Source organism: Haliotis cracherodii, unplaced genomic scaffold (genome assembly GCF_022045235.1).
Source record: "Haliotis cracherodii isolate W230 unplaced genomic scaffold, xgHalCrac1.p SCAF_8, whole genome shotgun sequence".
Lineage (NCBI taxonomy): Eukaryota > Metazoa > Mollusca > Gastropoda > Lepetellida > Haliotidae > Haliotis > Haliotis cracherodii.
Window position 1 is genome coordinate 52,477,793 of NW_027266341.1, and position 25,878 is coordinate 52,503,670.

Consider the following 25,878-nt stretch of genomic DNA (forward strand, 5'->3'; position numbering starts at 1 on the left):
TGTCTCACTTATAGCGTTATGTGTGAAAGTCGAAGTATGCATACAAGTGTAATATACCCCATAACTACACATGTAAGATACGCCATGTAGATAGATACCTGTCAGACGCATGAAACTAACACAAGTAAGATGTAGCATATCTATGTGTGAAAGTCGAAGTATGCATACAAGTGTAATATACCCCATGACTACACATGTAAGATACGCTATGTAGATACCTGTCAGACGCATCAAACTAACACAAGTAAGATGTAGCATATCTATGTGTGAAAGTCGAAGTATGCATACAAGTGTAATATACCCCATGACTACACATGTTAGATACGCTATGTAGATACCTGTCAGACGCATGACACTAACACAGGTAAAATGTATCATATTTATGTGTGAAAGACATATTATGCATACAAGTGAATTGAAACCCATGGCATGACACTAACACATCTATATATACAGACAATATAAAAATTACCATTCAAGCATGGGCACCGTATAGAATATACACAGGCAAAAATAAATAATTATAGATGTTCAAATACTCAGGTTTTCTCTGATCATGGCTATGGAAGATTAACAATATCCATTCATTAATGATTCCTAACCTAGATAAAAGCGATGATGTAACGTATGTCCAGATAGAACCTGTCGCCTTAGTGATCCAAATATAGCGATACAACTATACATTGAATGGCTCTATTACATAGCCTTAATTCGTCGGTAATACAGTGTCATTGTAATATGGCATATATAAAATATAAAATATTCAAAAAACAAAAGTTTTTTTTGTAAATGGCAACTTTTCATTTGTATGATTTACTGAGGCCGGTGTCCCACAGGGCTAAGTCGCAGGGCCCTTCTTGTTTTGGGTTTACATGAATGATCTTGCTGATAATCTAGAGAATTCTGCTCGTCTTTTCTCAGACGCTACTTCAATGGGCACATCAAATACAAATGATAAAGTTACACTGATTCAGAGCCTCTCAACAACCCGGCTTATACGAGGGCTGGTCAAAAGCGTAATTAATTACTAAATGAAATATGTTTACATTATACAATATATGAATGCTTGTGGTTACCATTCGTGCGTCCTGAGATCAACATACACATCTTTTTCTCAGCAACATAATGCGGGAGCTAAAGAACAAGCTACAGGCGTATCTTTTACAATATATGCACAAACTGGACATTTAGAGATACTTTACTATGGCTACTGTAATAGCAGTGTGTTGGTCGCCCACAGATTTCAATATAGATGAAGCTTTAAGTATTCAATTCTGATTGTGGGTCACAATCATGATCAATAGTCGGTCAGTAAGTAAAATGTATTAAGGGTGGGGTGGTCGAACACACAGATGTATGAGTTGCTTCCCTTATGCTTTCCCGTGAGACAGGGTGTTTTTTTGAAAATCCTGTTCTTCACTGGCGATGCTTTGCAAGCAAATTCAAGCACTTTTCGTGATCTAAGCAGCCGCTTAGGTAAACTAGTTTGCAAGTTATTAAATGAAAGAATAAGGAAACAAATGGAAAACAAAACTCTATGACAAGATCACTGCGTCTGGATTTAGAGGGACCTACCGAATATCAGATAATGTATTTGTTCTTTAAACATTGATATATTCTACAAAAAGTAAAAAGAAAAGACTATGCACTAACTTTGTAGACTTTTAAAAGGCATTTAATGAAGTTGACAGAACACTACTCCTAACAAAGCTATCATCAAATAAAATCTCAGGAAATGTATTAAAAATAATATCATCACTATGTACTGATATCTCTTATAATATGAAAACTGACAAGGGCATTTCACAATTCTTTATCTCCAACATCGGGGTAAGACAAGGAGGCATTTTGTCTCCCAGATTATTTAATATATTCATCAATGATCGTCCACGTTATCAAATCTGATAGTAATAATATCACACTTAATGTTTCAATCATTTGTCATTTGTTTTTTGCCGATGACTTAGTACTATTCGCCGATTAAAAGCAACACACTTCAAATGTAACTTGATGGTCTAAGGTTATTTGTGCAACAAATAACCTAACGATTAAATGTGACAAAACAAATATTGTAGTGTTTGGCAAATCAGGTGAAATAGAAGAAAGGAGTACTTGGAGCGTGGGTGATACACAATACTAGTTACGAATAAATATAACTATCTAGGTATTATATTAGAAGCAAATGGTAAACTTTAAAATCGCGCAAAACCTCTCCCTAATATATATATAGCCAAAGGCTCTTGCTTGCAAATTATTCAAAACATTAATCGAGCCAGTAATCCTATTTAATAGTGAAATTTGGGGTATAACATCAATCTTCCTGAACAACTCATTCATCCTCGAGAAACTGCAACTGTGATTTTGTAAATCCATGACTGAAGGATTTGCAAAGCATGTGTACCGCCAACTGGGCGTCGACAGATATTTTGCAAATCTATTCATGTTCTTAATCAAAGTGCTCAAATGACTTGATGCACTTGGCGAGGTAAGACCCGTTTTGCACAATGTAAAGTATTTTACATAATCTTATATGAAGCAAAACACTGCTCACTCATACACATACAATAAAAGCAGTCGTGGTAAATAGGGAACACTGCTCATAAACTGACATGCATGGTTTGTTCTGTCTTGTGTCGGTATGTCGCTGACAATTCTCAAGGCTCCTTTTCAATGTTTCTTTGTGCATCCCGCATCTCCAATACAATAAACCTCCTGCATTTAGCTTGACGATTGTATACATCAAATCACCATCGGGGCGGGGGTAGAAATCTCGAATGTAATGCACATAACTTCAGCAAATTATGTATCTAAATTAGGATATAGATGCAAGCAGCAATGGCTGGCTCTAAGTGACGAGAGTACAAACGTACCCAAAAATATTCGTCAATAATCAAATCCTCAAATAGTTTGCTTGTACCAGAGACCATATAATCTATTATATGGTCTCTGCTTGTACCGACGCCGTCAAAAGTTAGGCACCGTTTGCGGGACATCGCCGCTACAAAATTGGCGTGTGCCCGAGCGTCCCTTGTTGTTATTAACCCATTTCAGACCTCGTCCATATTCAAGAAAACTTCAAAGTGCACCGCGATTCGCCTTTATGTGAATACCTTAAATTAAAAAGTCGCCCTCGTGCAAAGACCCCTATACAACATGTGGCTGTAAAGGCCTTGGAAAACCTTGGCGCTTTGGTACAAGATGGCGCCCTAGCGTCAAGCTTTTCGGCAGTGAAGGAGAGCAGCGCTCCTGGTCGGAATTATGTATTCGTCTTGATTTGGTGCCGCCATTTTGTTTGACACAGCTGCACGTGATATGAGCGGTGGAATCTGATTGGCCAATAGGAGGGACATAGAAGGGAATACCTCGCAATTGGGGTCGCTACGATCGAGCCTGTAAATGCATGCCTGTCTCAAGTGGGGAGTGAGTGAGTGAGTTTGGTTTTACGCCGCTTTTAGCAATATTCCAGCAATATCACGGCTGGGGACACCAGAAATGGGAAGTCGGGAATCGAACCCGGGTCTTCGGCGTGACGAGCGAACGCTTTAACCACTAGGCTACCCGACCGCCCCTTTTCAAGTGTGGAAACTTGTGTGGACTTTTATAGTCAGTTAACGCCCTTGCCTCGGGAAGATGTAAAATAAAAACAAAATACAGAATGCTATTGCTGAAAGTACATCTTTGGTGAATTAACAAATAGGATTGGTATACCAACTCAATCCATTCTTATAAAAACATTATATTTTAAGTAATTCAGATTTTCTATCACCAACATTCAAAGAGACAATAAAGTCTAAATTAGACTCTCTCTTCACGGAAACTCTTCAGACGCTAATGCAACTAAACGCACAGGACACAAACTTAGGACATATAGAATAGTTGTTAAAGATGAAACAAAATAAGAACCTTATCTCAGTCACTGTAAAATATGAAAATATAGAGAACACTTTTCTAAACTAAGATTAAGTAACCATAGATTAACTACAGAAATTGGAAGACATACAAAACCACCGACCCCACTACATCAGAGACTATGCTTTACATGTTCAACCATTGATGATAAAAAAAACACTACCCACTTCACTGTACCAAACACACTCAAGAAAGAAATATGCTCTTTGGAAAATTATACAAACAAAATGTTTATGTCCACAATAAAGAAATAATTTATTTTGCCACATCCTCTCAATTACATATCTACACATTCAAGCAATTAATACCCAATGATCATAATCAACCAATGACATTACAAACATGTAATATTGATATTTTCTTGGTATTTCTTGTGATTCCTTTGTGTTTACGTGTTTGTATGTCTGTATTGTGTATATATAAATCATAATGTCTTTTTCATTTAGATATTGCTTCTGTTCCGTAATGGAATGTTTTCAGCAATAAATATTATCGTATCTTATCTATCTTATCATATACCAAGTACCTACATGGCGAATAGCACAAAAAACGGCAGTACGTGGACGAAAGGGTGTTTCAAAGTTTGTTTGTAATTATGAGCGAGGTAAAGAAACCAGGAGACATAGACATCAAGTACAATTAGGCAAAAGAATGTTCACATATGAACAAATATAACTTTGTTATTTCTTTGCTTTTTCTCAAGATAAGATAAAATGTTTTCTATCCTATCTGTTATTGTTTAATGTTAGTTATCTGTTAAACTACTTAGTGAACCACTTACCTAGTAACCTATATCATCATTGTCTGCATGTGATACAGTGTCTGAGCCAGGGGGTTATGTGGGTCAAGCAATTGGGAAAACCTTGTATGCTTATAGTAACCTGATACATTCTGTGGCTAGTTCCATACTGAGAGAAATTTCATGTGGATGGAAGGTGCCATACAAGTTACTGGATAACACTGTTACTGCTTCATTGATATCCTAAAAGATAGGCACATTTTTTGCATTTGGCCTAGGACTATATTGCTCTATAAGTGTCATAGCACACCGCCGTAAATAACAAGTGGTCATGGATGGGAGGTCACTAATCATTTCGACAGGTGACACATTACTATAAGTGATCATAACCCATCTCCGTAGGTAGTCAAAGACTAACCAATATGAGGTGATAACCAATCTCTGTACAGGTGGTCAGAAAACCCAAACATATAAGTGGTCCTAACACATTTCTAAAGGTGGTCATAACACATACCTCTTAATGGCCATGGGTAGTCAAACTACGATTCGATAGGTACACAGAACCAATACATGTAAGTGGTCCTAACACATTTCTAAAGGTGGTCATAACACATACCATAAACCATCACTCGTCTCACTACAGCCATAATTCCCCGATCATGACGTAACAATACATATCAAATAAGAATATTCTCATATTGTGCATTTCAAAGCGGCATAGTGAATGAATATATGCATGTATGTAATATTGTATAGATATCTAGACATATGTGCTATCAATACGGACACATCATGGATCACTGTAAAATGTGTTTAGATCCAACACACAAACCTTAAAAACAGCTGATAAAGATATATATTCTATGATTTTGAATGAAAATGTACATTGAGAGTAGCGCACGGAAAATAGCACCGTGGGTTCTGCTCACTGACATCCGCATGGACGCATTGCGCAGTTTTTTTCACAACGACCTCTATGTTGTGCCTGCCTCGTCAATCTCATTGTTGTCATTCGCTGTTCCGGGAGAGTTTTCAGCTTCTTCTCGATCTGGTCTATGAACCGACCGACCTGGGAGCTCAGGGGTTCCAGGGATGGCCGTCAGGTAAGGATTTGGGATTGAATGTTCCCCTTGCACTGAAATGAGACAGTTATGATTGACACCGTTGGTAAATATGTGACGAAACCTGGTTTGTTAATTTGTTTGTTGTGTAACGCCGCGATCGGCAATATTCCAGCTAAATGACGGCGGTCTTGAAATAATCGAGTCTGGACCAGACAATCCAGTGATTGACATCATGCTCATCAATCCACGCAATTGGGATACAATGACATGAATCAACCAAGTCTGTGAGCCTGACCACCCGATCCCGTTAGTCGCCTCTTACGACAAGCATAGTCGATTTTTTAAGGCAAGCATGGGTTGCTGAAGACCTACTCTACCCCGGATCTTCATGGGTACGATGTCACCTGACACATCAAGAAAGAGAGTGAAAGAAGGCAATAGTTAAGTTGAAATACTTTATGTTAATAGTGGCTTGTTCAATAGCCGATTTAATTGGATCATGAAACTTGTGTTACTCGGGGGTCATTCCACAAAGCGAGCTTAGCTCTACGGCGATCGTACGTCGATGTTGATATTGTGAATTACGAAAGTTATAGAGTTGGGTTTGTGGCACCGGGTCGGGACTGGCAAAGATATATCCTTAAAGGCAGGATTAGAAACAGGTGCATGTGTGGTTTTATTTTGATCGTCAACGTGAGGTATGCACTGATCGTGGACTAGGCAATGTTGTCATATATCTCATGAATGATGCCACTGCAGGTATTAGAATTAAAGAGTGACATATGCCCCCTGGTCCAAAAGTGATCGGATTGAAAAGAAGTTACGACAGCCCTAGCAGTTAGACTGCTTAGTGGCACGGGTCCCCGAAACACACCTTACGTGTGCCCTGACACTGTAGCCTGAATGTCTATCGTGCAGAATAAGTGTATTAAAACAACAATACGTCTTCATCTAAATTAGATTGTATAAAACAAGTCTGACTGACATTTTATTAAAAAGTTTAAAGAAAAGATAAGATAGGTAAAGAAACAGATCTTAGATATCTTGGCTAACAATGTTTGAAAAGTGGTAGATGTCGCTTGTCAGTAATTCAAGAAGACATCGAGATATGATGTCTTGAAAGTATTTTGGAAATAATCACTGTCATGACTCAAATATTACGGATGTTGTAACATATGACTTATTAAAGTACATATTCGGAAAGTAAGGAATGGCCTGCTCATATTTGGCCCACGTGATGACACAATGGAACCCGAGGTCTCGCAGTCGATGTACATGTACAGCTCTTACTCGTACGGTCGTCTGGTGATGTCTTAGGAGCTGAATGATCAAGTTCATGGTAAACACCTTCTTGGTCACACCCCGATGCTGTAAAGTATTATGTTGAACAAATATCAATAAAAGCAACAATAATCACAAGACATCTCAAGGAAGATAATTTATGGATGTCAACTTCTTTATTATGAGGACCACAACGTTTCGGAGTGTATACCTACAACAGGTGAATGAAGGAGTAGGTATACACACCGAAACATTGTGTTCCTCACAATAAAGAAGTTGACATCCATAATTTCTTTTCATGTGTATCACTTCTATATTACCTTCAAAGACATTTACTAAAAGCAGAGTCCATTGAACGATTCTAATTACATCATAAGCATGCTTCTGATTCAATGGTAACTTTTTTTCATATGAAAACTATACGTTCTTCTGTAAGTCGTGTGGTCATCTTTTTCATATCTTTACAACATACATCACAAAATAAAGGAAAAACGCAAAAAGCCTTTTTCATGTTTTTGTTTTATTCACTACCAAATAGTGATGATACCAGGTTTTCGAAAAGATGATAGGTAAGCTTATCCTACTTCATCAGTCGCACCCGTCCCAGTAGCAAAGGCAAGACAATTGTTCACCTGAAAAAATATCATTTTTGTCTCTGAAGCGTCAGATTTGGAACTTTATTGTCCTCCACATGTCTACCATAACTCATTTTGAAAGCTTTACTAACGGCTTGAATGTTTACACAAGTTAATTACTTGAGGTAACAATTGTCACGATTTATCTAATAGTCTGTGATAGCACAAATTCTTGTCATAGGTACAAACTGATAACAGCTTACCATGTGATAGAACAGTGTTCGTTGTAACAGTCCTTCAGTTTGAATAGTTATAATTACACAATGTAGGGAGTGAATCTGTCCCGAATGAATTGATTCATTTGACAAAAATATTTTAATTTCAGATAAATCGTAAGGCCTGTTGTTTCTAAGGTCATCTAGTAATTTGTGTCGAAGCGATGGCATGACGTCACGTTGAAATGGTCCTCTTCGCAAACACTGAAAACAATGGCACAACTAACGCGACGACCAAACCAATCAGGATGATACATGGTTATAATGCTCAATGACTGACTATGCTTTTACTACGCCCATAGTAATATTCCAACCGGGGACACCAGAAATTGGTTGAACACATTGTACCTGTGTGGGGTAAATCGAACTCGGGCCTTCGGCGTGACGAGCGCGAACGATTGAACTACGGGGGCGCTTGAACTGGATCAAAACATGAAAATCCATCTGATCTATACGATATGGCATTCCAATATTCCAATATCAGTTTAACATTTATTCATTATTCATCCATTATTTATTATGCATGTTGTAAAGGTATACACATGTCTTCAAACAGTTGACAATTATCATCATCATGATGCTAATAGTGAAGAAAGAATATAGTTTCAGATATACCTGCCATAATTTACATTGCCATAAATATATTAATATTGTGCAAAGGTTGTGTTTTGAATGGACATTAGTTTCAGCACATGAATATATTATTTCTTTATATGATGTTTTTGTCCTTCATTATTCAAGATTGGTACAATACATACACATTTGCAGCAGGTCAAGTTTGCACTCGTAAGTTCAAAACGTATGTATGAAAATGTTGAGGGTGCTGTTAGTTTATGAATAACAATATATCTATAAGCTGTCTACACGGGTCCACATGAGGGCATTACATTGTAATGGATGCGAAAGAAAGATATGTAAATGTGTTTTTCAACTTAAATTAAGAAATCTTTTGAATCAGTCTATCACTGAAATTAAACAGAAATGAAGGTTCCGCTTTTAGGACTCACGAACGTATACTCGAAACAACTAAGACATATAATTAAAACGTCATATTCAAGTAAAGACTGTTCTTAGAGTGATAAACCCTTGCGCATGAAGAAATATGAAAAATGAAAACAGTCCAAGACCAAAGAATTGTTGTTGGAGTGATTTTGGTAAATATTCATAAACCCCTAACTGTTACATACACAAATGGGTCAGATTTCGTTACACAAGAACTAATAGCATGTCTCTCAAAAATACTGTAAATCGTGAAATTAATGCGTCTGTAAAAGAATGCGACCACTGGCCCCTAGCCAAAAATGCGACTCAATAAAATTATGAATGCGACAACCCCCTCCTCTCAAGCATCAGTGAAACATTGGCGACCAATTTCCTTTACTTACACTTCCGTAGTTATATTAAATATAGTAATATGAATACATCTTTTGATAATTGATATGGCTGAAATGAGTGCCGATATGACGTAAAATATCAACTCACTCACTCTTTTGATAATTAAGGACCATACACGTTTTACTCCTAGCATTTATATGTACGAGAAAGAACATGATTAATCTGTGATGTGATGTGACTGTGATGTGATGTGACTACACATGATCTTACTAAATACGTAGATTGTTACTACTTGTAGACTTTGGATTCGGTTGACTGACTATTTTTGTCAAGTTGGTAAAGGTTGTAGTCAAGGTGATATCAGATCACCGTACATTATTATTGTGCAGATATATTAGCGCTAATGAGAAGACAACTCTGACTTATAATAACTCTCTGGTTTCTTGATTTTCCCTTACGCCCATTATGTAAAGAATCAACAGAAACAGTTCACATTCTTTGACAAAAAAGATGTCCGATGCAATTACATATTTTGACTTGTACCATATGTCCCCGTGTTATTTCAGGTGAACAATTGACTTGCCCTTGTATGTGTTTGGGACGGTGCCATCAGTGGGAAAGGATACGCTCACCCTTTCGCGAATACCTGTTTGATAATGATTCATAAACAAATGCTTCTGATATGGTCGGAATCGAACAATGGACAAGAAAGAACAAGATCCGTTAGAACAAGATGTTTCGTATGATTATGGGAAGGGCTTTTTCGTTTATATTTTATTGATGTGAACGCATAAATGCTGTAAAGATATTGAAGGAGATGACTACATAACTTGGAAGTATGAAAGAACCTAATGTTTTATGAATAAATGTTACATTTGGATTTTAAGATAAAAAAACCCAATGCTTTGAATACTCAGTTAGCTGTCAAAGAAAACTGAAAATGAGATGTAGCTGAAATTATGTTAGGTATCAGGTTTTATGCTGTGTACACTAAGGAATGTTATATCAATCAATGTTAACAGATATGGGAAAATAAAAACATGATAAAAATATCTGACCGCCCCTCGAAGCAGCTGTCCGACATGTCTTGACCAACACAATGACGAGTACGAGGACAATGATGACCAGCACGGCCACAATCACACCAAGGACGATAGCTGGCACGGTGTCGCCGTCCACACGTCCGCTTTAAAGAATATAGAAAACAAACGTAAAAATGTGTATTCTAATAATGTCAGTGGTAAATTGTTATTCAGTACAACTCAAATTACTCTCCGAATGCGAGTGAGTGAGTGAGTTGGGTTTAACGCCGCTTTTAACAGTATTCCAGTTATATCGCGGCGTGTCAGCTTAATGTGGGAGGAAAGCCCGAAGTGACGCAGGTCTTTAGACGTTTACCACTTCGGTGAAACCCACGAGCACGGGTATGGTGCTGACAAACCTAGAAACATAATCGGGGCGAACCGGGATTCGAACCCACAATCATAGGTTTCTGGCGTGCCCAAGGGACACTACTCTGCACAGCGAATCGCGGCGCCTTAGACAACTGGGCCACCCGTGCCCCCTCTCCGAATGTGATATGTGTGTAGAAGAGAATGCTCAGATGTGACAGATGTGGAGGACAGAATACCAAACTGGTGACATATACAGGGTAGAATACCTTAATAATGGCAGATATGTAAGGCTGAATACCTTAACAATGACAGGTGTGTAAGGGGAATAGCCTAGAGATGACAGTTATAATGTAAGGCTGAATACCTTAACAATGACAGGTGTGTAAGGGGAATAGCCTAGAGATGACATTTATAATGTAAGGCTGAATACCTTAACAATGACAGGTGTGTAAGGGGAATAGCCTAGAGATGACAGTTATAATGTAAGGCAGAATACCCCAATACGGACAGTTGTGTTAGGCAAGAATACCCCAACATGACAGCTGTGAGATGCAGAATACCCTAAAAATCACAGTTATGTAAGATGGGGTACCCTAGTAATGACAGCTGTGTAAGGCACAATATCTTAATTATCACAGTTATGTAAGATGGGGTACCCTAGTAATGACAGCTGTGTAAGGCACAATATCTCAATAAACACAGTTATGTAAGAAGGGGTACCCTAGTAATGACAGCTGTGTAAGGCACAATATCTTAATTATCACAGTTATGTAAGATGGGGTACCCTAGTAATGACAGCTGTGTAAGGCACAATATCTCAATAATCACAGTTATGTAAGATGGGATACCCTAGTAATGACAGCTGTGGAAGGCACAATATTTCAATAATCACAGTTATGTAAGATGGGATACCCTAGTAATGACAGCTGTGGAAGGCACAATATCTCAATAATCACAGTTATGTAAGATTGGATATCCTAGTAATGACAGCTGTGTAGGGCACAATATCTCAAAAATCACAGTTATGTAAGATGGGATGCCCTAGTAATGACAGCTGTGTACGGCAAAATATCTCAATAATCACAGTTATGTAAGATGGGCTACCCTAGTAATGACAGCTGTGTAGGGCACAATATCTCAATAATTATAGTTATGTGAGATGGATGGGATACCCTAATAATGACAGCTGTGTAAGGCACAATATCTCAATAAACACAGTTATGTAAGAAGGGGTACCCTAGAAATGACAGCTGTGGAAGGCACAATATCTCAATAATCACAGTTATGTGAGATGGGATACCCTAATAATGACAGCTGTGTGAGGCACAATATCTCAATAAACACAGTTATGTAAGAAGGGGTACCCTAGAAATGACAGCTGTGGAAGGCACAATATCTCAATAATCACAGTTATGTGAGATGGGATACCCTAGTAATGACAGCTGTGTAAGGCACGATATCTCAATAATCACAGTTATGTAAGATTGGATACCCTAGTAATGACAGCTGTGTAAGGCACAATATTTCAATATTTGCAGTTATGCAAGATGGGGTACCCTAGAAATGACAGCTGTGTGAGGCATAATATCTCAATATTTACAGTTGTGTAAGAAGGGGTACACTAGAAATGACAGCTGCGTCTATTACTTGCCTAGTAATGACAGCTGGGAAGATGGAAACAACGAGATGCAAATAATTCAAATACGTCTTTACCTGGAAGCAGATTCATTGAATTGTTTGGAGCATCTGCCGCATTCCACGTCGTTTTGACAACTAGAAGAAAGGTCCACTTCAAACGACGTATCGAGGTTTGAAACCACAAGCTGCAGTCCATTTTCAGACGTTCCAATCTAGAGAGATAACCGTTCTGTAACTTGGTATAACATTATCAGCTATAATGATAAATGCTGCAGTCAATGTATAAAATTTGATTCACGTAGACAATTTTCAAAATGCCTAAATATTTAAGTGATTTTACAAATTGACTGAATAACAGTCCGATTATTTGACAGATTGTCTACAAATTATTAAGAAGTTCAAAAATAGTTTGAAACATCACAATAGACTAATTATGCTAGAAGCCAAACAAAATTAAAAAAAACATTGATTTTCGTTTTCTTTTAATCCTATTATGTTCAAGCCCTGGTGATGAAATTCAACATAAAAATGTTTGGAATTCGTTATTTGAATAATTAGTAAACTGACTAAATATTTAGGGGGTTTGTAGCTTTGTAGTTTGTAACAGACAAACAAATAAACAATAAATTAAACAAAACTGTTTCTCTCGCGTTTTTGAGAATATTTATTTCATTTATTGTAATTTTAATATTATTTTGTAAGGTTCCGTGGTGGGTTATATTAGAGAAAATTACCGACAAATCTTTATTATTCACTAACTCACCTTTTTGTAGCTGAGAGCAGTTCCTTCTCTGATAATCTGATAGATAGTGTATGCTACATTGCCTTCACCGTTGTCGTCGAATACACGAACATCTCTGCCATCGTAATAAACATCAAGGCGAATATTCTTAACTTTTTGTATTAATTTAGCTGTAGAATAATCGGGGCAATTTGGAAAAGAACCGAAGCAAGTGTCTTCAAGAATTTGATTAAATCCCATGATAAGGGCATATACACCATTCATGGCAAACGGTACCCATGTGTCTGTATAACGGTACTCGTTTAACGTTGAAGCGCTACATTGATTTGTGTGGGTCTTCTTAAAACTCAAAGGGTAATAACACTTGCTACGCTCTTCTAAGTAGCCCTGCAACCAAAGGTTTTCTGTTTGCTGTAAATCTATTTCATGATAGTGATCTCCAAAACCCACATTCCGTGGCAGATCTTGTCCAATGGTTAAACTGCCGCGTAATTTAAAGTTATTCATCAGGGCCTGTGGACGTTTCCCCCAACTTTCTCCACCAATGAACACGAACTCTCCATTGTCTACCTCCTTATTGAGTGCAGTCATTAGAATGGGTGTCACATGAGACCGCACAAAGACGATAACCATTTTAGCATCGCGAAATTGCCTCAACGCAGAAACGTAGCCAACAAAACTGGAAGCAACAGTTGTATCCTGGATCTTAAGAGATTGAGCGATGCAAACTTTTCGAGTCTTTGCGGACTTTTCTAGTGCTTCCTTTCCTGTTATGCCATACACTTCATCTGTGTACAATATTTGAACATACTTGGCGCCCAAAGTGTTAGCAAGATCCATAATAACATCAGCTTGTTTATTGTCAGGAGAACATGTTCTCATGAAGGTAGGATGCAAGGACTTGTCACTGAGAAGAGCGGAGGTTGCAGCATAAGCAATTAAAAGCTTATCTATTTCGGCCAAGAGAGTCGACACCGGGACAGAGATGGAGCTAGCGTATGGCCCAACGTATCCAAATATTTTATCAACAATAAGAGAACTGTTTAAATTTGACATCAATTTCAGTTCACCTCGATGCAACTGTATTATTTGTTCTCTAGCCCTAAACGGATTATTGCAAGTGTCAATCAGAACCAGGCCAACAGTTTTTTCCCCAAAAGCCGATCTGTACGTAGTTTTCTGCGAATTGGCTCTTTTAACTGCATAGGAAATACTTTCGGCAATATCAACACTGTCGGCTGTCCTCAGTTCACCACACTGTAGAAGGTCACCTTGTTTATTGTTGTGGATAGGGACAAGCCCCACTATGTAGTAGTCTCCGGGAATGTATAACACATCTACAGGGGTGATGATACGACTGCACATATCACATGTATACGTCGGTTGACACTGTGCTGCTACGGGCCCCATCACCTCATCACCAGCACTTGTGTAGGACCTTATGCTCTCCTTGGATACATTCACCTTTGAACCATTATAGTCTGCAACCTACAATGCAATGGTTCTTTGAGTGGCATTTAGAAGTTGGTGTGATGAAGTAAGACGAGTTCTATGGATGAACAACTTCTTTATTACAATTAGTGCGACGTTTCGATGTAGATCCTAACACCTTTATCAAGCAAGTCATCAGAGATGTCTTCTTTAAGTGGCATTTAGAAGTTGGTGTGATGAAGTAAGACAAGTTCTATGGATGAACAACTTCTTTATTACAATTAGTGCGACGTTTCGGTGTAGATCCTAACACCTTTATCAAGCAAGTGATGGATGGTGCTAAACAACAAGGATTGTTGATAGCTAAGATTGCCACGTCTCCATGTAGACGACGTATAATTTCTTTGAGTGGCATTTGTTTAGCACCATCCATCACTTGCTTGATAAAGGTGTTAGGATCTACACCGAAACGTCGCCCTAATTGTAATAAAGACGTTGTTCATCCATAGAACTCGTCTTACTTAATGCAATGGTTGTGAGTATTACTACACAGTCGGAATTGTTTCAATCCAAACTTGTGGAATCATTCTGAAACGGGTGTTTTAGTAACAAGATTTATATCCAGATTGATTGAAATACAGGGTGTATTTAGTTCATACGGATTTGTGGAACATCTTGCCTCGTATATGTATGGACAACTAACACATTTGATCACATTGGAACTTTTTAATTGTTTCAATCTTTACTTGATATGGGTCATTAAAATTTCAGTAATCTATCGCATAGGGCAATGCGCACATATTTTTTCTCACCTGTACATTGCAAAACCCAGTGTTGCATTTCTGGTAGTTGTATACGATGTAGGTCGAGTAGTTTCCACTTTCCTTATACAAAATCTCTCCGTTCTTGAATCCAAACTTTAACCGAAAGGGTGACAGCTCTGAAAACTCAGCGGCAGAGTTGACTTCTACTGAAGCCATTTCCTCAGTAAATTTGGCCTTGTTGGCGATATAATCCTCAAGCTCTTTACATATACCCATTTGTTGAGGACACTTCCTCTCATATAAGGTCTTGTACGTCTTTGCAAAGGCGGCTGCGGCCATCAGAGCGTAGTTGGTGTAGATGGAAATACGTGGTACTGAAGCTGTGGACTGTTGAAGACAGGTTAGTCGAACATCTGTTGCATTTGCCAAAGAGCACCCGCTTACTTGTTCCATGTATTTCAACAGCCAATCATTATTTTGTATGCTTTCTAACATTGCAGTAGCATCGGTGTGAATCGACTGCCAGTGTGATTTGAATAGCGTGACATCATAGTATGGAGGACTTGGGGTGAGAAGTCCCTTGGCTAATGGGTACACGCTTCCGTCGGACTTCATCAAATAAGATTCACTTTCACCAATAGACTCAGACACTATCATCTGGAAGTTGCTGAGCTTGATGTCAAGGAAATCAAACATCGTTTTTGCTGTTTCAGCATGGCCGAAAAAAGCCAAACCAAGGACTGGCGATTCTGATTCTTGTTCAAGCTTATCACCAATTGACTGAAAACGTTTTCGTTGTTCTTCGCTTCCGGATCCTGGAGATATAGAAACGTACACTGGTACGCATATACCCTGTCTCTCTGCCGCAGATTTCAGCGATTCGGCTCCTTCTCTGCCGTACGTGTCATTATCATACACGATGGCAATATAGTTCCACTCGAGTGACTTCATCAGCTGAACCATAATCTGGATAGAATAATGATCATACTTGTATATTCATTCAATTTGTGATATGTTCCTGACATGTAATTGTATTACAATTCCATCTACGTTGAATTATATATTAATCCGTTCATGATATAAAGTAATGGTATTGCACAAGTTTATTTAAAAAAATGTATTTATTTGCTTTCTGATTTGCGTTGACCTTTTTCATCTAATACATGTAAAACTGTCTCGTAAAGATTCAACCATTGTTGATATATAAGTGTCATCTGTTTACTCAGCGGATGGAGGGATAAGAGTGTTCCAGTGAATAAACGGTTTGTTATATAAACTGACAGCCAAAAACTTTACCTCAGTTTCAAATCACTCTGGTTTAAAACCACAAAAGATGGATGCATAAAGTAAAATGTATTGAAAAGGTCAAAATCTCAACGAAATCAACATATAAAATGAGAGTCATACAGCCTCTGATATTGTCATTACAGCTGCCCCAGACTTGGTTGATCCATGTCATCGTATCAGAATAACGTAGATCGATGCTCATGATGTCAATCACTGGATTGTCTGGTCTAGACACGCTTATTTACTGACCACCGTGATATAACTGGAATATTGCTGATCAAACAAGCAACAAGCAGTGGGAGAAAGTGGCACATTCATTATATCTTACTTATTACAACTGCATGCAGTATGACTTCAGCATGCCTACTGTAATTTTACAAACTGAAAAAATAACTCCGCGTCAGCAATATTCCGGATATATGACGGCGGTTAGTAAATCGAGTCTGGACCACCCGCCACCTCTTACGACATGTATGTATATATGTTGCTTACGATTTAACCCGGATCTTCACGGGTCACCTGTTATTGAATAAACGATAGGCGTGCCTTTGTGATTGTCTGTGTTTCAACATAACATCAGCACACTACGCTGAAATGTGACTAGACACCAAATCACCCAGTGATCGCTAAAATCATCGTTTCTCTGACCCAGTTTTGGTAGACACTCATACACCCTTTGCCTGTGTTGGAATACCATCCACCAGATTGACCCACTGTACAGTTTTTAAAACATGTTGGATCTCTTACGTCTACTTGTACATCATCCGTTTCTATGACCCGGTACAGGTTTTTGTAAATACTCTTGTCAGAGAGAATGGCGGCCGTGGCGGCGTAGCTGATCTGCGGCAGACGATCTTCCTCAGGTAGTGAACTCAGTAGACGAGACACGGACTGGGTTTCTGAACTGAATTCAGGCCCCGCAACACCTAAGAAAATGAATTTTGTTATCATGTATTATCGGGATACGTTAGTTACTATGAAATATGAGTGAGTATAGTTTTAGGCCTCTTTTAGCAATATTCCCGCAATTTCACGGCGGGGGACACCACCCATGTGGGAATCGAACTCGGGTCTTAAGCCTGACGAGTGAACGCTTTACCCTCTAGGCTACCCGACCGCCCCGCAATTATGAAACAGATACTGTCAATGTGCTATACATACAGGTATATTTACAAGTGTTTCATGGACGTGAATGGAGTGTTCATCTGTGTGCAAACACATCTTAATATCTCATATATGTTTTATATGTCATTACAAACAATGTGTATTATTATTTATTGCATATCATACATGTACATAACACCTGGGAAAATGTTTTGAAAACCTGAGTTTGCACTTCCCCTCCCCCTCCCCGGTCTTCAGATTTAAACCCAATCAAACATTTATTGATGCATTAGATCAACGACTGCGAGCATGTCAGCAACATCAATAGAACCTCCGACGGTTGGTACAAGAACAGCAGGCAGAGTGGGTGAACATTCTCCAGGACCCAATTCGGGATCTTCTTCCATGGGACAACGATGCCAGTTTTGGACACTTATGGTGGTCATACAAAATATTGAGAACAGATGACCTTCACCTTGAAACTCTACTATTCAGTGTGTGCCATGGTCAACGACAATGGTGTGTGCCAATTTTGAACAATCTATTACCATCTGTTTATTATTAATATGATATATAAAATATACATCTAAAATCACGTTTGCGTTTCTTTTTTTGCAGAGTATATTACATATACCGGAGATAGAGAGTCAAATATTTCTTTATTTAAACACGCCTTACCTTGGAGTTTAGATATACCGTTCCATTTGTTCATCATTGCAATGGTTGCCTTTACCGCCAGAGGGGGCTGGCCGCAGGTTTTGTATGCATGTAAACCTGCAACATGAAATCGTAGGTTACTTCCTGATCAGTCGAATTCCTAGAAAAAAGTTGTCAAACGCCTGAGTGCATTACTTTCTAATCCGTCGAATCATTGCAGCCAGCCATGCATGGCAACCGCTTGGGATCTACTTATTTATTTTGTTAGGGGTGTAAGGCAATAGTGAGTGAGTGAGTTGGGTTTAACGCCGCTTTTAACAGTATTCCAGTTATATCGCGGCGCAGTTATATCCAGTTATATTCCGGTTGTATCAGCTTAATGTGGGAGGAAAGCCCGAAGTAATGCAGGCCTAATACGTTTACCACTTCGGTGAAACCCACGAGCAGGGATATGTGTTGACAAACCTAGAAACGTAATCGGGGCGAACCGGGATTCAAACCCACAATCATAGGTTTCTGTCGTGTCCAAGGGGACGCAACTCTGCACAGCGAATCGCGGCGCCTTAGCAACTGGGCCACCCGTGCCCCCTGTGTAAGGCAATAGGGATTTGGTGGTTTAAATGGGGTTTAACGTCGCGTCCAAGATTTTTGCTCTAATATAGCGACGTGCATGCACATGTGTGGGTGCGGATGCTTGTACTGGTCCGGACTGATGCCTATCTATAGTGCTAGTTGATGCCCCAATTTCACTACGGCGAGAAAGTTTTTGTTTGTCAAAAACTTTCGTGGAAGGGTCCCCGAATTGAAATTTCGTCGCTGTATCGTAACCCATTCGTAATTCTTATGTTCCGTAACAGCTTCATAATCGATTCTTTTGCAATCTTGGCTATTCTTAAGGATTCGTGGCTCCCAAAATTTCTTGTCCTCAATCCGAAAACATTCCTAAACAGCCACGAAAGTCCCGAGTCAACTACGAATCATGTAAGAATTAAGCAAGAACAACATTCGGCATATTCGTAAGTTAGTCGTAGGTGATTCTAACAATCTGTGCATGATCCGTACATGAATCTTTTAATTCGTACATGTTTCTTAACCCATTCTGGCATTCTTTATATTTTTCAACCAGATTAGCCACGAAAGTTTGCATTATTGGCCGAATCATCACGAATTTCGAAAGTTTCCTTTTCGGGGTGATTCGGGAGATTCGTGGTCGTAGTGAAAGGGGGGCATCATCATCACTGAGATAACATGCCGCAGTTTAACATGAATACCCCACTCAGACACAGTAAACTGACTCCGAGCCGACCAGGCCTTGTTTTAGCCCCTTAATGCCGAGCGCCAGACAGGGTAACAGCAAGTACCATCTTTTAACGTATTTTGGTGTGACGCGGCCGGGGATCGAACCCCGGACCTTCCGCTATCAGGGCGGGCGCTTTACCACTAGACCACAGAGGCGGTCCTAAACATATAGGATTTCATATAATGTACAATATTAAATATCAATTGTAAATATTGAGACATTTGGTTCAGTAAATTTAAACTCATTGGAGTTTGTATAAATAATAGTCTGTATCTAAATACATTATTCTTTTGTTATCTAGGACATTACATTTAAACAGAGAATTCGTCTCCATCAGATAGTGACTTGTAGAGATGGCATGTTCAATCCTCTCAGGATAGACCATGCCAGCGGCTAGATTCTACGGGTAGAGTGTGATTTGAGGTACTTAATTTAAGAAGGGGATATGAAATGACTTTAGGGATAAGTATATATGTTTCGAAGGGAGGCAAATTTTTAAAGGAAGAATATTCGTTTCCCTTAGAATTTGTCCGTAGAGGCTGTTGAAAATTGATGTTTGGTCATTTCTAATGCGTACTTACAAATGTGGTTAGCTACACGCTGTAATAACATTTTAGAGTAAAATGAGAAAATATACTGAAAGGAAAATATCAACAACACATTTTTCAGTCTGAGTTTAAAAAAAGATTACCTACCGAGTGAAACATTTTGAATGTAGTTCCTGTCATTTAGTTTCTTAAAGAACCATCTCATTGCTTCGTGCGTCTGTATGGAGCTTTGAACTATACTGTCACATGATCCCCCTTTATAGTTTTGTACCATGAACATCCCACCAAGGACCGCATCGCCATCCATTAAAACATCGCTGTTGACAGTGACGACTCCAGGCAGGTACGACAGCGACAACAGTAGCAGCAACATCACGGATGCCCTGAGGAGAATACGAGATAATGTGAATTTCCATCCAGCGATATATGGCATGTATTGTGCTTCTTCTTGTTACTTATCAGCCTGAATAAATATGTATTCTATCTGCGTAATTCTTCGATAAATGATAAATTTGTTCCCGGTAAAATAGTTCATTGTCTGTGTCTGGTTGAGGTACCTTGTATGTTCCTGGGGTACATTGTCTGTGTCAGCATCTGTCTGAGGTACAGTGTCTGTGCCGGTGTCTGTCTGAGGTACATTGTCTGTGCCGGTGTCTGTCTGAGGTACATGATCTGTGTCGGTGTCTGTCTGAGGTTCATTGTCTGTGCCGGTGTCTGTCTGAGGTACATTGTCTGTGTTGGTGTCCGTCTGAGGTACATTGTCTGTGTCGGTGTCTGTCTGAGGTACATTGTCTGTGCCGGTGTCTGTCTGAGGTACATTGTCTGTGTCAGCATCTGTCTGAGGTACAGTGTCTGTGCCGGTGTCTGTCTGAGGTACATTGTCTGTGCCGGTGTCTGTCTGAGGTACATGATCTGTGTCGGTGTGTGTCTGAGGTACATTGTCTGTGTCAGCATCTGTCTGAGCTACAGTGTGTGTGCCGTTGTCTGTCTGAGGTACATTGTCTGTGCCGGTGTCTGTCTGAGGTACATGATCTGTGTCGGTGTCTGTCTGAGGTACATGATCTGTGTCGGTGTCTGTCTGAGGTACATGATCTGTGTCGGTGTCTGTCTGAGGTTCATTGTCTGTGTCGGTGTCTGTCTGAGGTACATTGTCTGTGCCGGTGTCTGTCTGAGGCTCATTGTCTGTGCCGGTGTCTGTCGGAGGTACATTGTCTGTGTCGGTGTCTGTCTGAGGTACATTGTCTGTGTCGGTGTCTGTCTGAGGTACATGATCTGTGTCGGTGTCTGTCTGAGGTACATTGTCTGTGTCGGTGTCTGTCTGAGGTTCACTGTCTGTGCCGGTGTCTGTCTGAGGTACATTGTCTGTGCTGGTGTCTGTCTGAGGTTCATTGTCTGTGCCGGTGTCTGTCTGAGGTACATGATCTGTGTCGGTGTCTGTCTGAGGTACATTGTCTGTGCCGGTGTCTGTCTGAGGTACATTGTCTGTGCCGGTGTCTGTCTGAGGTTCATTGTCTGTGCCGGTGTCTGTCTGAGGTTCATTGTCTGTGCCGGTGTCTGTCTGAGGTACATGGTCTGTGTCGGTGTCTGTCTGAGGTACATGATCTGTGTCGGTGTCTGTCTGAGGTTCATTGTCTGTACCGGTGTCTGTCTGAGGTACATTGTCTGTGCCGGTGTCTGTCTGAGGTACATGATCTGTGCCGGTGTCTGTCTGAGGTTTATTGTCTGTGCCGGTGTCTGTCTGAGGTACATGGTCTGTGTCGGTGTCTGTCTGAGGTTCATTATTGGGGTCTTTCGGGGGTTCAGTGTCTGTGCCGATCATGTTATGGAGGTTCAAATATTAATGTCTCTGTACAATTGTCAATTCATTTACCTTCCGCTTTTACTGGCCCAATAAGGAAGGGAATTATGTTTCCTTTTATTGGTGGTATTTCCGGGAAAATGTAATCAAATAATAGGTTAACAGATCTCACATGACCTTTTACCTCACCTAACTGTGAACAGGTTATCAAATCTGTCATGAAATCAGGAGGAAAATTTACAAAATGACTAAACCAAAACTCCCACTGTGTGTACACCTCAAATAATTGTCCAGAATTGCCTATTGTTCATTAGTAATTGACCATTAATAAGAAATTAACATCCTGTAACAATTGTTATCTAAGAATCAAGAGGTCTGACTAATTATTGTGTCCTGATGCATTTAGTCTGAATATAAATATGGATTCAACTGAAGGTTGGTAAATCCTAACCATGCCTTGTAATCAGAAATATGTTATTACATGTGTCTGATACATTTATTTGGAATTTCCTTGGTTATTCGCCTTAAAGGTCAGGATTCACTCCAAATTATGTTTATAGGTATCGTTTGTACTTGTTGTTTTGAGCATTTCCTGTATGCTTACTTGATGTTCTTTCATTCTTCTATATTTCCTGTATGCTTACTTGATGTTCTTTCATTCTTCTATATTTCCTATATGCTTACTTGATGTTCTTTCATTCTTCTATATTTCCTGTATGCTTACTTGAAGTTCTTTCATTCGTCTATATTTCCTGTATGCTTACTTGATGTTCTTTCATTCTTCTATATTTCCTGTATGCTTACTTGATATTCTTTCATTCGTCTATATTTCCTGTATGCTTACTTGATGTTCTTTCATTCGTCTACATTTTCTGTATGCTAACTTGATGTTCTTTCATTCTTCTATACTTCCTGTATGCTTACTTGATGTTCTTTCATTCGTCTATATTTACTGTATGCTTACTTGATGTTCTTTCATTCGTCTATATTTCCTGTATGCTTACTTGATGTTCTTTCATTCTTCTATATTTCCTGTATGCTTACTTGATGTTCTTTCATTCGTCTATATTCCCTGTATGCTTACTTGATGTTCTTTCATTCTTCTATATTTCCTGTATGCTTACTTGATGTTCTTTCATTCTTCTATATTTACTGTATGCTTTACATTCCCAACCGAACCATAATTAGCTTTTATTTATTGTGTTGCATTGCTCACTAGATGCGCCATTGAGATGGATAGACGTGTTCGTTATTGAGGAATTATCAAAACTGAGATATGAATGAAAAAGCAACAGCGTTCAAATATCTACAGGTTCTGAGTAATAACGGTTCGACCTGTGTAGGGTTTTAGCTGCGTTTAGCAAATTCTATCAAATACCAGGTCCCTAAATATAGGACATACAGAATAGCTGTATCAACTAACTTTAACTATAATTAATGTTTTATCATACGACCTTAGCTTATTATGCTTTTGCTCACCGGTTTCCCAAAATGTTTTGTTGATGTATGTGCATGTTGAACATAAATGGTTAAGACGACACTATAAACATATTATGAATAATAAAAGTATAATTCAAAGTTATTTTGACGTGACTAACGAGATCACATAATCAGTAACCGCCTCCATGGTCTATAGGACCTGAGGAAGGTTGGTGGTTCATACCAAAAGACGTTGAGACATGGTACTACCAGTAAATGCAGCCAACACACAAGTGCTTGTACGTCTCTGTAGAAGTGGAATAATCTCAAAGGATTAAAATTTTAAAAATTAAACCCCATTTCACCTCTCACAATTAGTATATATCAACATGTTAAATATTCCGCCAGCAATGAATTCACCCACTGTATAACACTTCGGACCATGGAGTGACTGTAAATAAAGCAATAAACCCTGTCAATATCCAATAAAAATCTCCGCATTAAGCAGTCACACCTTCTATAACATCATGTAGGGTAACACGAGTCTTCACTTGATTGTATACAATGCCTAAAGGAGACGGAAGTTGTTTGTACGAGTTATGTCATAATGATGGATCTGCGCAGTATATACATGTTTTAAGTGAGTGAGTGAATGAGCGTGATTGTGAGTGACTGAGTGGATGGGTGTGTGAGTGAGTGAGTGAGTTTGGTTTCACGCCGCTTTTAACAGTATTCCAGTCATATCACGGCGTGTCAGCTTAAAGTGGAAGGAAAGCCCGAAGTGATGCAGGTCTGAGACGTTTACCTCTTCGGTGAAACCCACGAGCACGGGTATGGTGCTGACAAAGCTAGAAACATAATCGGGGCGAACCGTGATTCGAACCCACAATCATAGGTTCCTGGCGTGCCCAAGGGACGCAACTTTGCAAAGCGAAACGCGGCGCCTTAGACTTGTATTATTGACTTTTAGTGATTAATATTGCAATTTTAATCCAGACTGATTTTGCTCAGTGGACGAGTTATATTCAAGAAGGGCCTGAAACCTATGTTAAAGTAAGAGAGTTTCTAAATTTGTTTCTGAGATCACTTTGTGCAGTACGTCCTTGAAAGATGTTTCATGTTGTCATGGTTAAAGGTTGAAGCGTCAGCTCGTCACGCCGAAGACCCGGACCCGACATGGGTACAATGTGTGAAGCCCACTATTTGGTATCCCTCGCCGTGATATTGCTAGAATATTGCTAAAACGGCGTAAAAACCATACTCATTCACTCACTCATGTTAGGCCGCCTTCAGTGTAAATAACTAGATCTTGAATAAACGTGCATAATATCAATGCGAAATGTCACGGTTATGTGTTCAGCAATGTGTGGAATGTACAGTCTGAAGTTGACAGCCAACTTGAAGTTACACAAGCTGAACAAACGTTTCTTAAGTGAAAATCAATACTGACATTCGTAAGAAATTATAAAAAGACGCCTAATAACTTTCATAGCACTATAAATCGGCATCAGTCCGGACTAGTACAAGCAGCCACACAAACACAGACACGTACATGCACGTCGCTATATAAGTGCAATAATCTTGGACGCGACGTTAAACCCCTTTCCACCACCACTACATTGTCTGTGTCGATGTCTGTCAGAGGTTCATTGTCTGTGCCTGTGTCTGTCTGAACTACAGTGTTTTTGTCGTTGTCTCTCAGCTACAATGTCTGTGCCGCGTCTGTCTGAGGTTCAATTTGTGTGCCAGTGTCTGTCCGAGGTAAATCAGAATAAACTTGCATAATAATAATTCAAAATTTCACGGGTAGTTGTTCAGCTGTGTATGAAATGATCAGGCTAAAGTAGACATCCAAATTGAAACAACACATACTGAACAAACGCTATTTTCGTGAAAATCAAAACGGACATTCGTAAGAAATCCTGAAATGACGCATAGTACATTTTATTCATACAGATTTACACTCACTTACCTGGAACATCTGTGGCAGGCACATTAGACGCGAAGGAGATCCGGAATAAGACTGCGATCTGTCAACCCGGCTAGTTACGACTGGATGGGCACGGGGTCTCATTAAACTCGTAGTACGATAAACGCGGAAGGGGCGACTGAATATGCGTGGTGGAAAATTATAACGTTGGAGGGAAAACAACTAAAACTGACGCGGAATATCTGCTGGAATGTGTCATGAATGGGGTGTGTTGGACCTGGAATAGCTAAGTGGATAAAGCCTTCACTCGTTAAACTGACATCTTCCCGAAAGTCAAGTTTCCACCCTTGGCGAACTAGGCTGGAATTTCCAGGCCCAATCGTAGCACCGCCAGTGGCTATTACGAGTTATTTCCCTTCCATGTCCCTGCAATTGACCAATAAGATTCCATCTCTCATCTCACTTGCATTTGCTTAAAAAAAGACAAGACAATCTGATTGATAATCAATAATTATATTGTAATATAACGGGTCTTGGACTATACAAGGACTCGTTAGTCCAGGCAAATTGTAACTGCATAAATCAGCCTAGTTCGGCAAGGGTGGAAACTGGACTTTTTAGTTAAACCCAGGCTTCGGGCAGATGTCAAAAGTCACGGGTTCGATTTCCTAAATGGGTACAAAGTGTT

General features: G+C 39.3%; 2 protein-coding genes across 4 annotated transcripts; both read right to left on the reverse strand.

Annotated features, from left to right (window-relative positions):
- Nucleotides 1–786: 786 nt before the first annotated feature.
- On the reverse strand, nucleotides 787–25,313 carry LOC139450616 (uncharacterized). Of its 3 annotated transcripts, none has more exons than XM_071232399.1 (10): nucleotides 25,233–25,313; nucleotides 20,191–20,426; nucleotides 18,217–18,312; nucleotides 17,182–17,360; nucleotides 15,196–16,113; nucleotides 12,974–14,416; nucleotides 12,286–12,422; nucleotides 10,237–10,364; nucleotides 7,003–7,080; nucleotides 787–5,783 (listed from the first exon to the last, which is right to left on the reverse strand). In XM_071232399.1, exons 2-10 carry the CDS (start codon nucleotides 20,414–20,416, stop codon nucleotides 5,623–5,625), a joined length of 3,366 nt encoding a protein of 1,121 aa, XP_071088500.1. In that variant the 5' UTR covers nucleotides 20,417–20,426; nucleotides 25,233–25,313; the 3' UTR covers nucleotides 787–5,622. The 3 variants fall into 3 exon arrangements, with proteins under 3 accessions (XP_071088500.1, XP_071088499.1, XP_071088501.1); XM_071232398.1 differs by having other exon boundaries at nucleotides 12,974–14,440; XM_071232400.1 differs by lacking the exon at nucleotides 7,003–7,080 and having other exon boundaries at nucleotides 12,974–14,440.
- Nucleotides 20,495–21,862, reverse strand: LOC139451057 (clumping factor A-like). Its single transcript, XM_071232859.1, has one exon. It carries the CDS (start codon nucleotides 21,860–21,862, stop codon nucleotides 20,495–20,497), a length of 1,368 nt encoding a protein of 455 aa, XP_071088960.1.
- Nucleotides 25,314–25,878: the final 565 nt, after the last annotated feature.

Excerpts from the sequence above, each read along its gene's own strand:
- LOC139450616 (XM_071232398.1), bottom strand. The coding sequence starts at position 20,416 with ATGTTGCTGCTACTGTTGTCGCTGTCGTACCTGCCTGGAGTCGTCACT. Across the intron at positions 17,361-18,216 it reads CGGTATATCTAAACTCCAAG|GTGTTGCGGGGCCTGAATTC; the intron begins GTAAGGCGTGTT and ends TCATTTTCTTAG. Across the intron at positions 5,784-7,002 it reads ATCACCAGACGACCGTACGA|TGCAAGGGGAACATTCAATC; the intron begins GTAAGAGCTGTA and ends GTCTCATTTCAG.
- LOC139451057 (XM_071232859.1), bottom strand. The coding sequence starts at position 21,862 with ATGATCGGCACAGACACTGAACCCCCGAAAGACCCCAATAATGAACCT.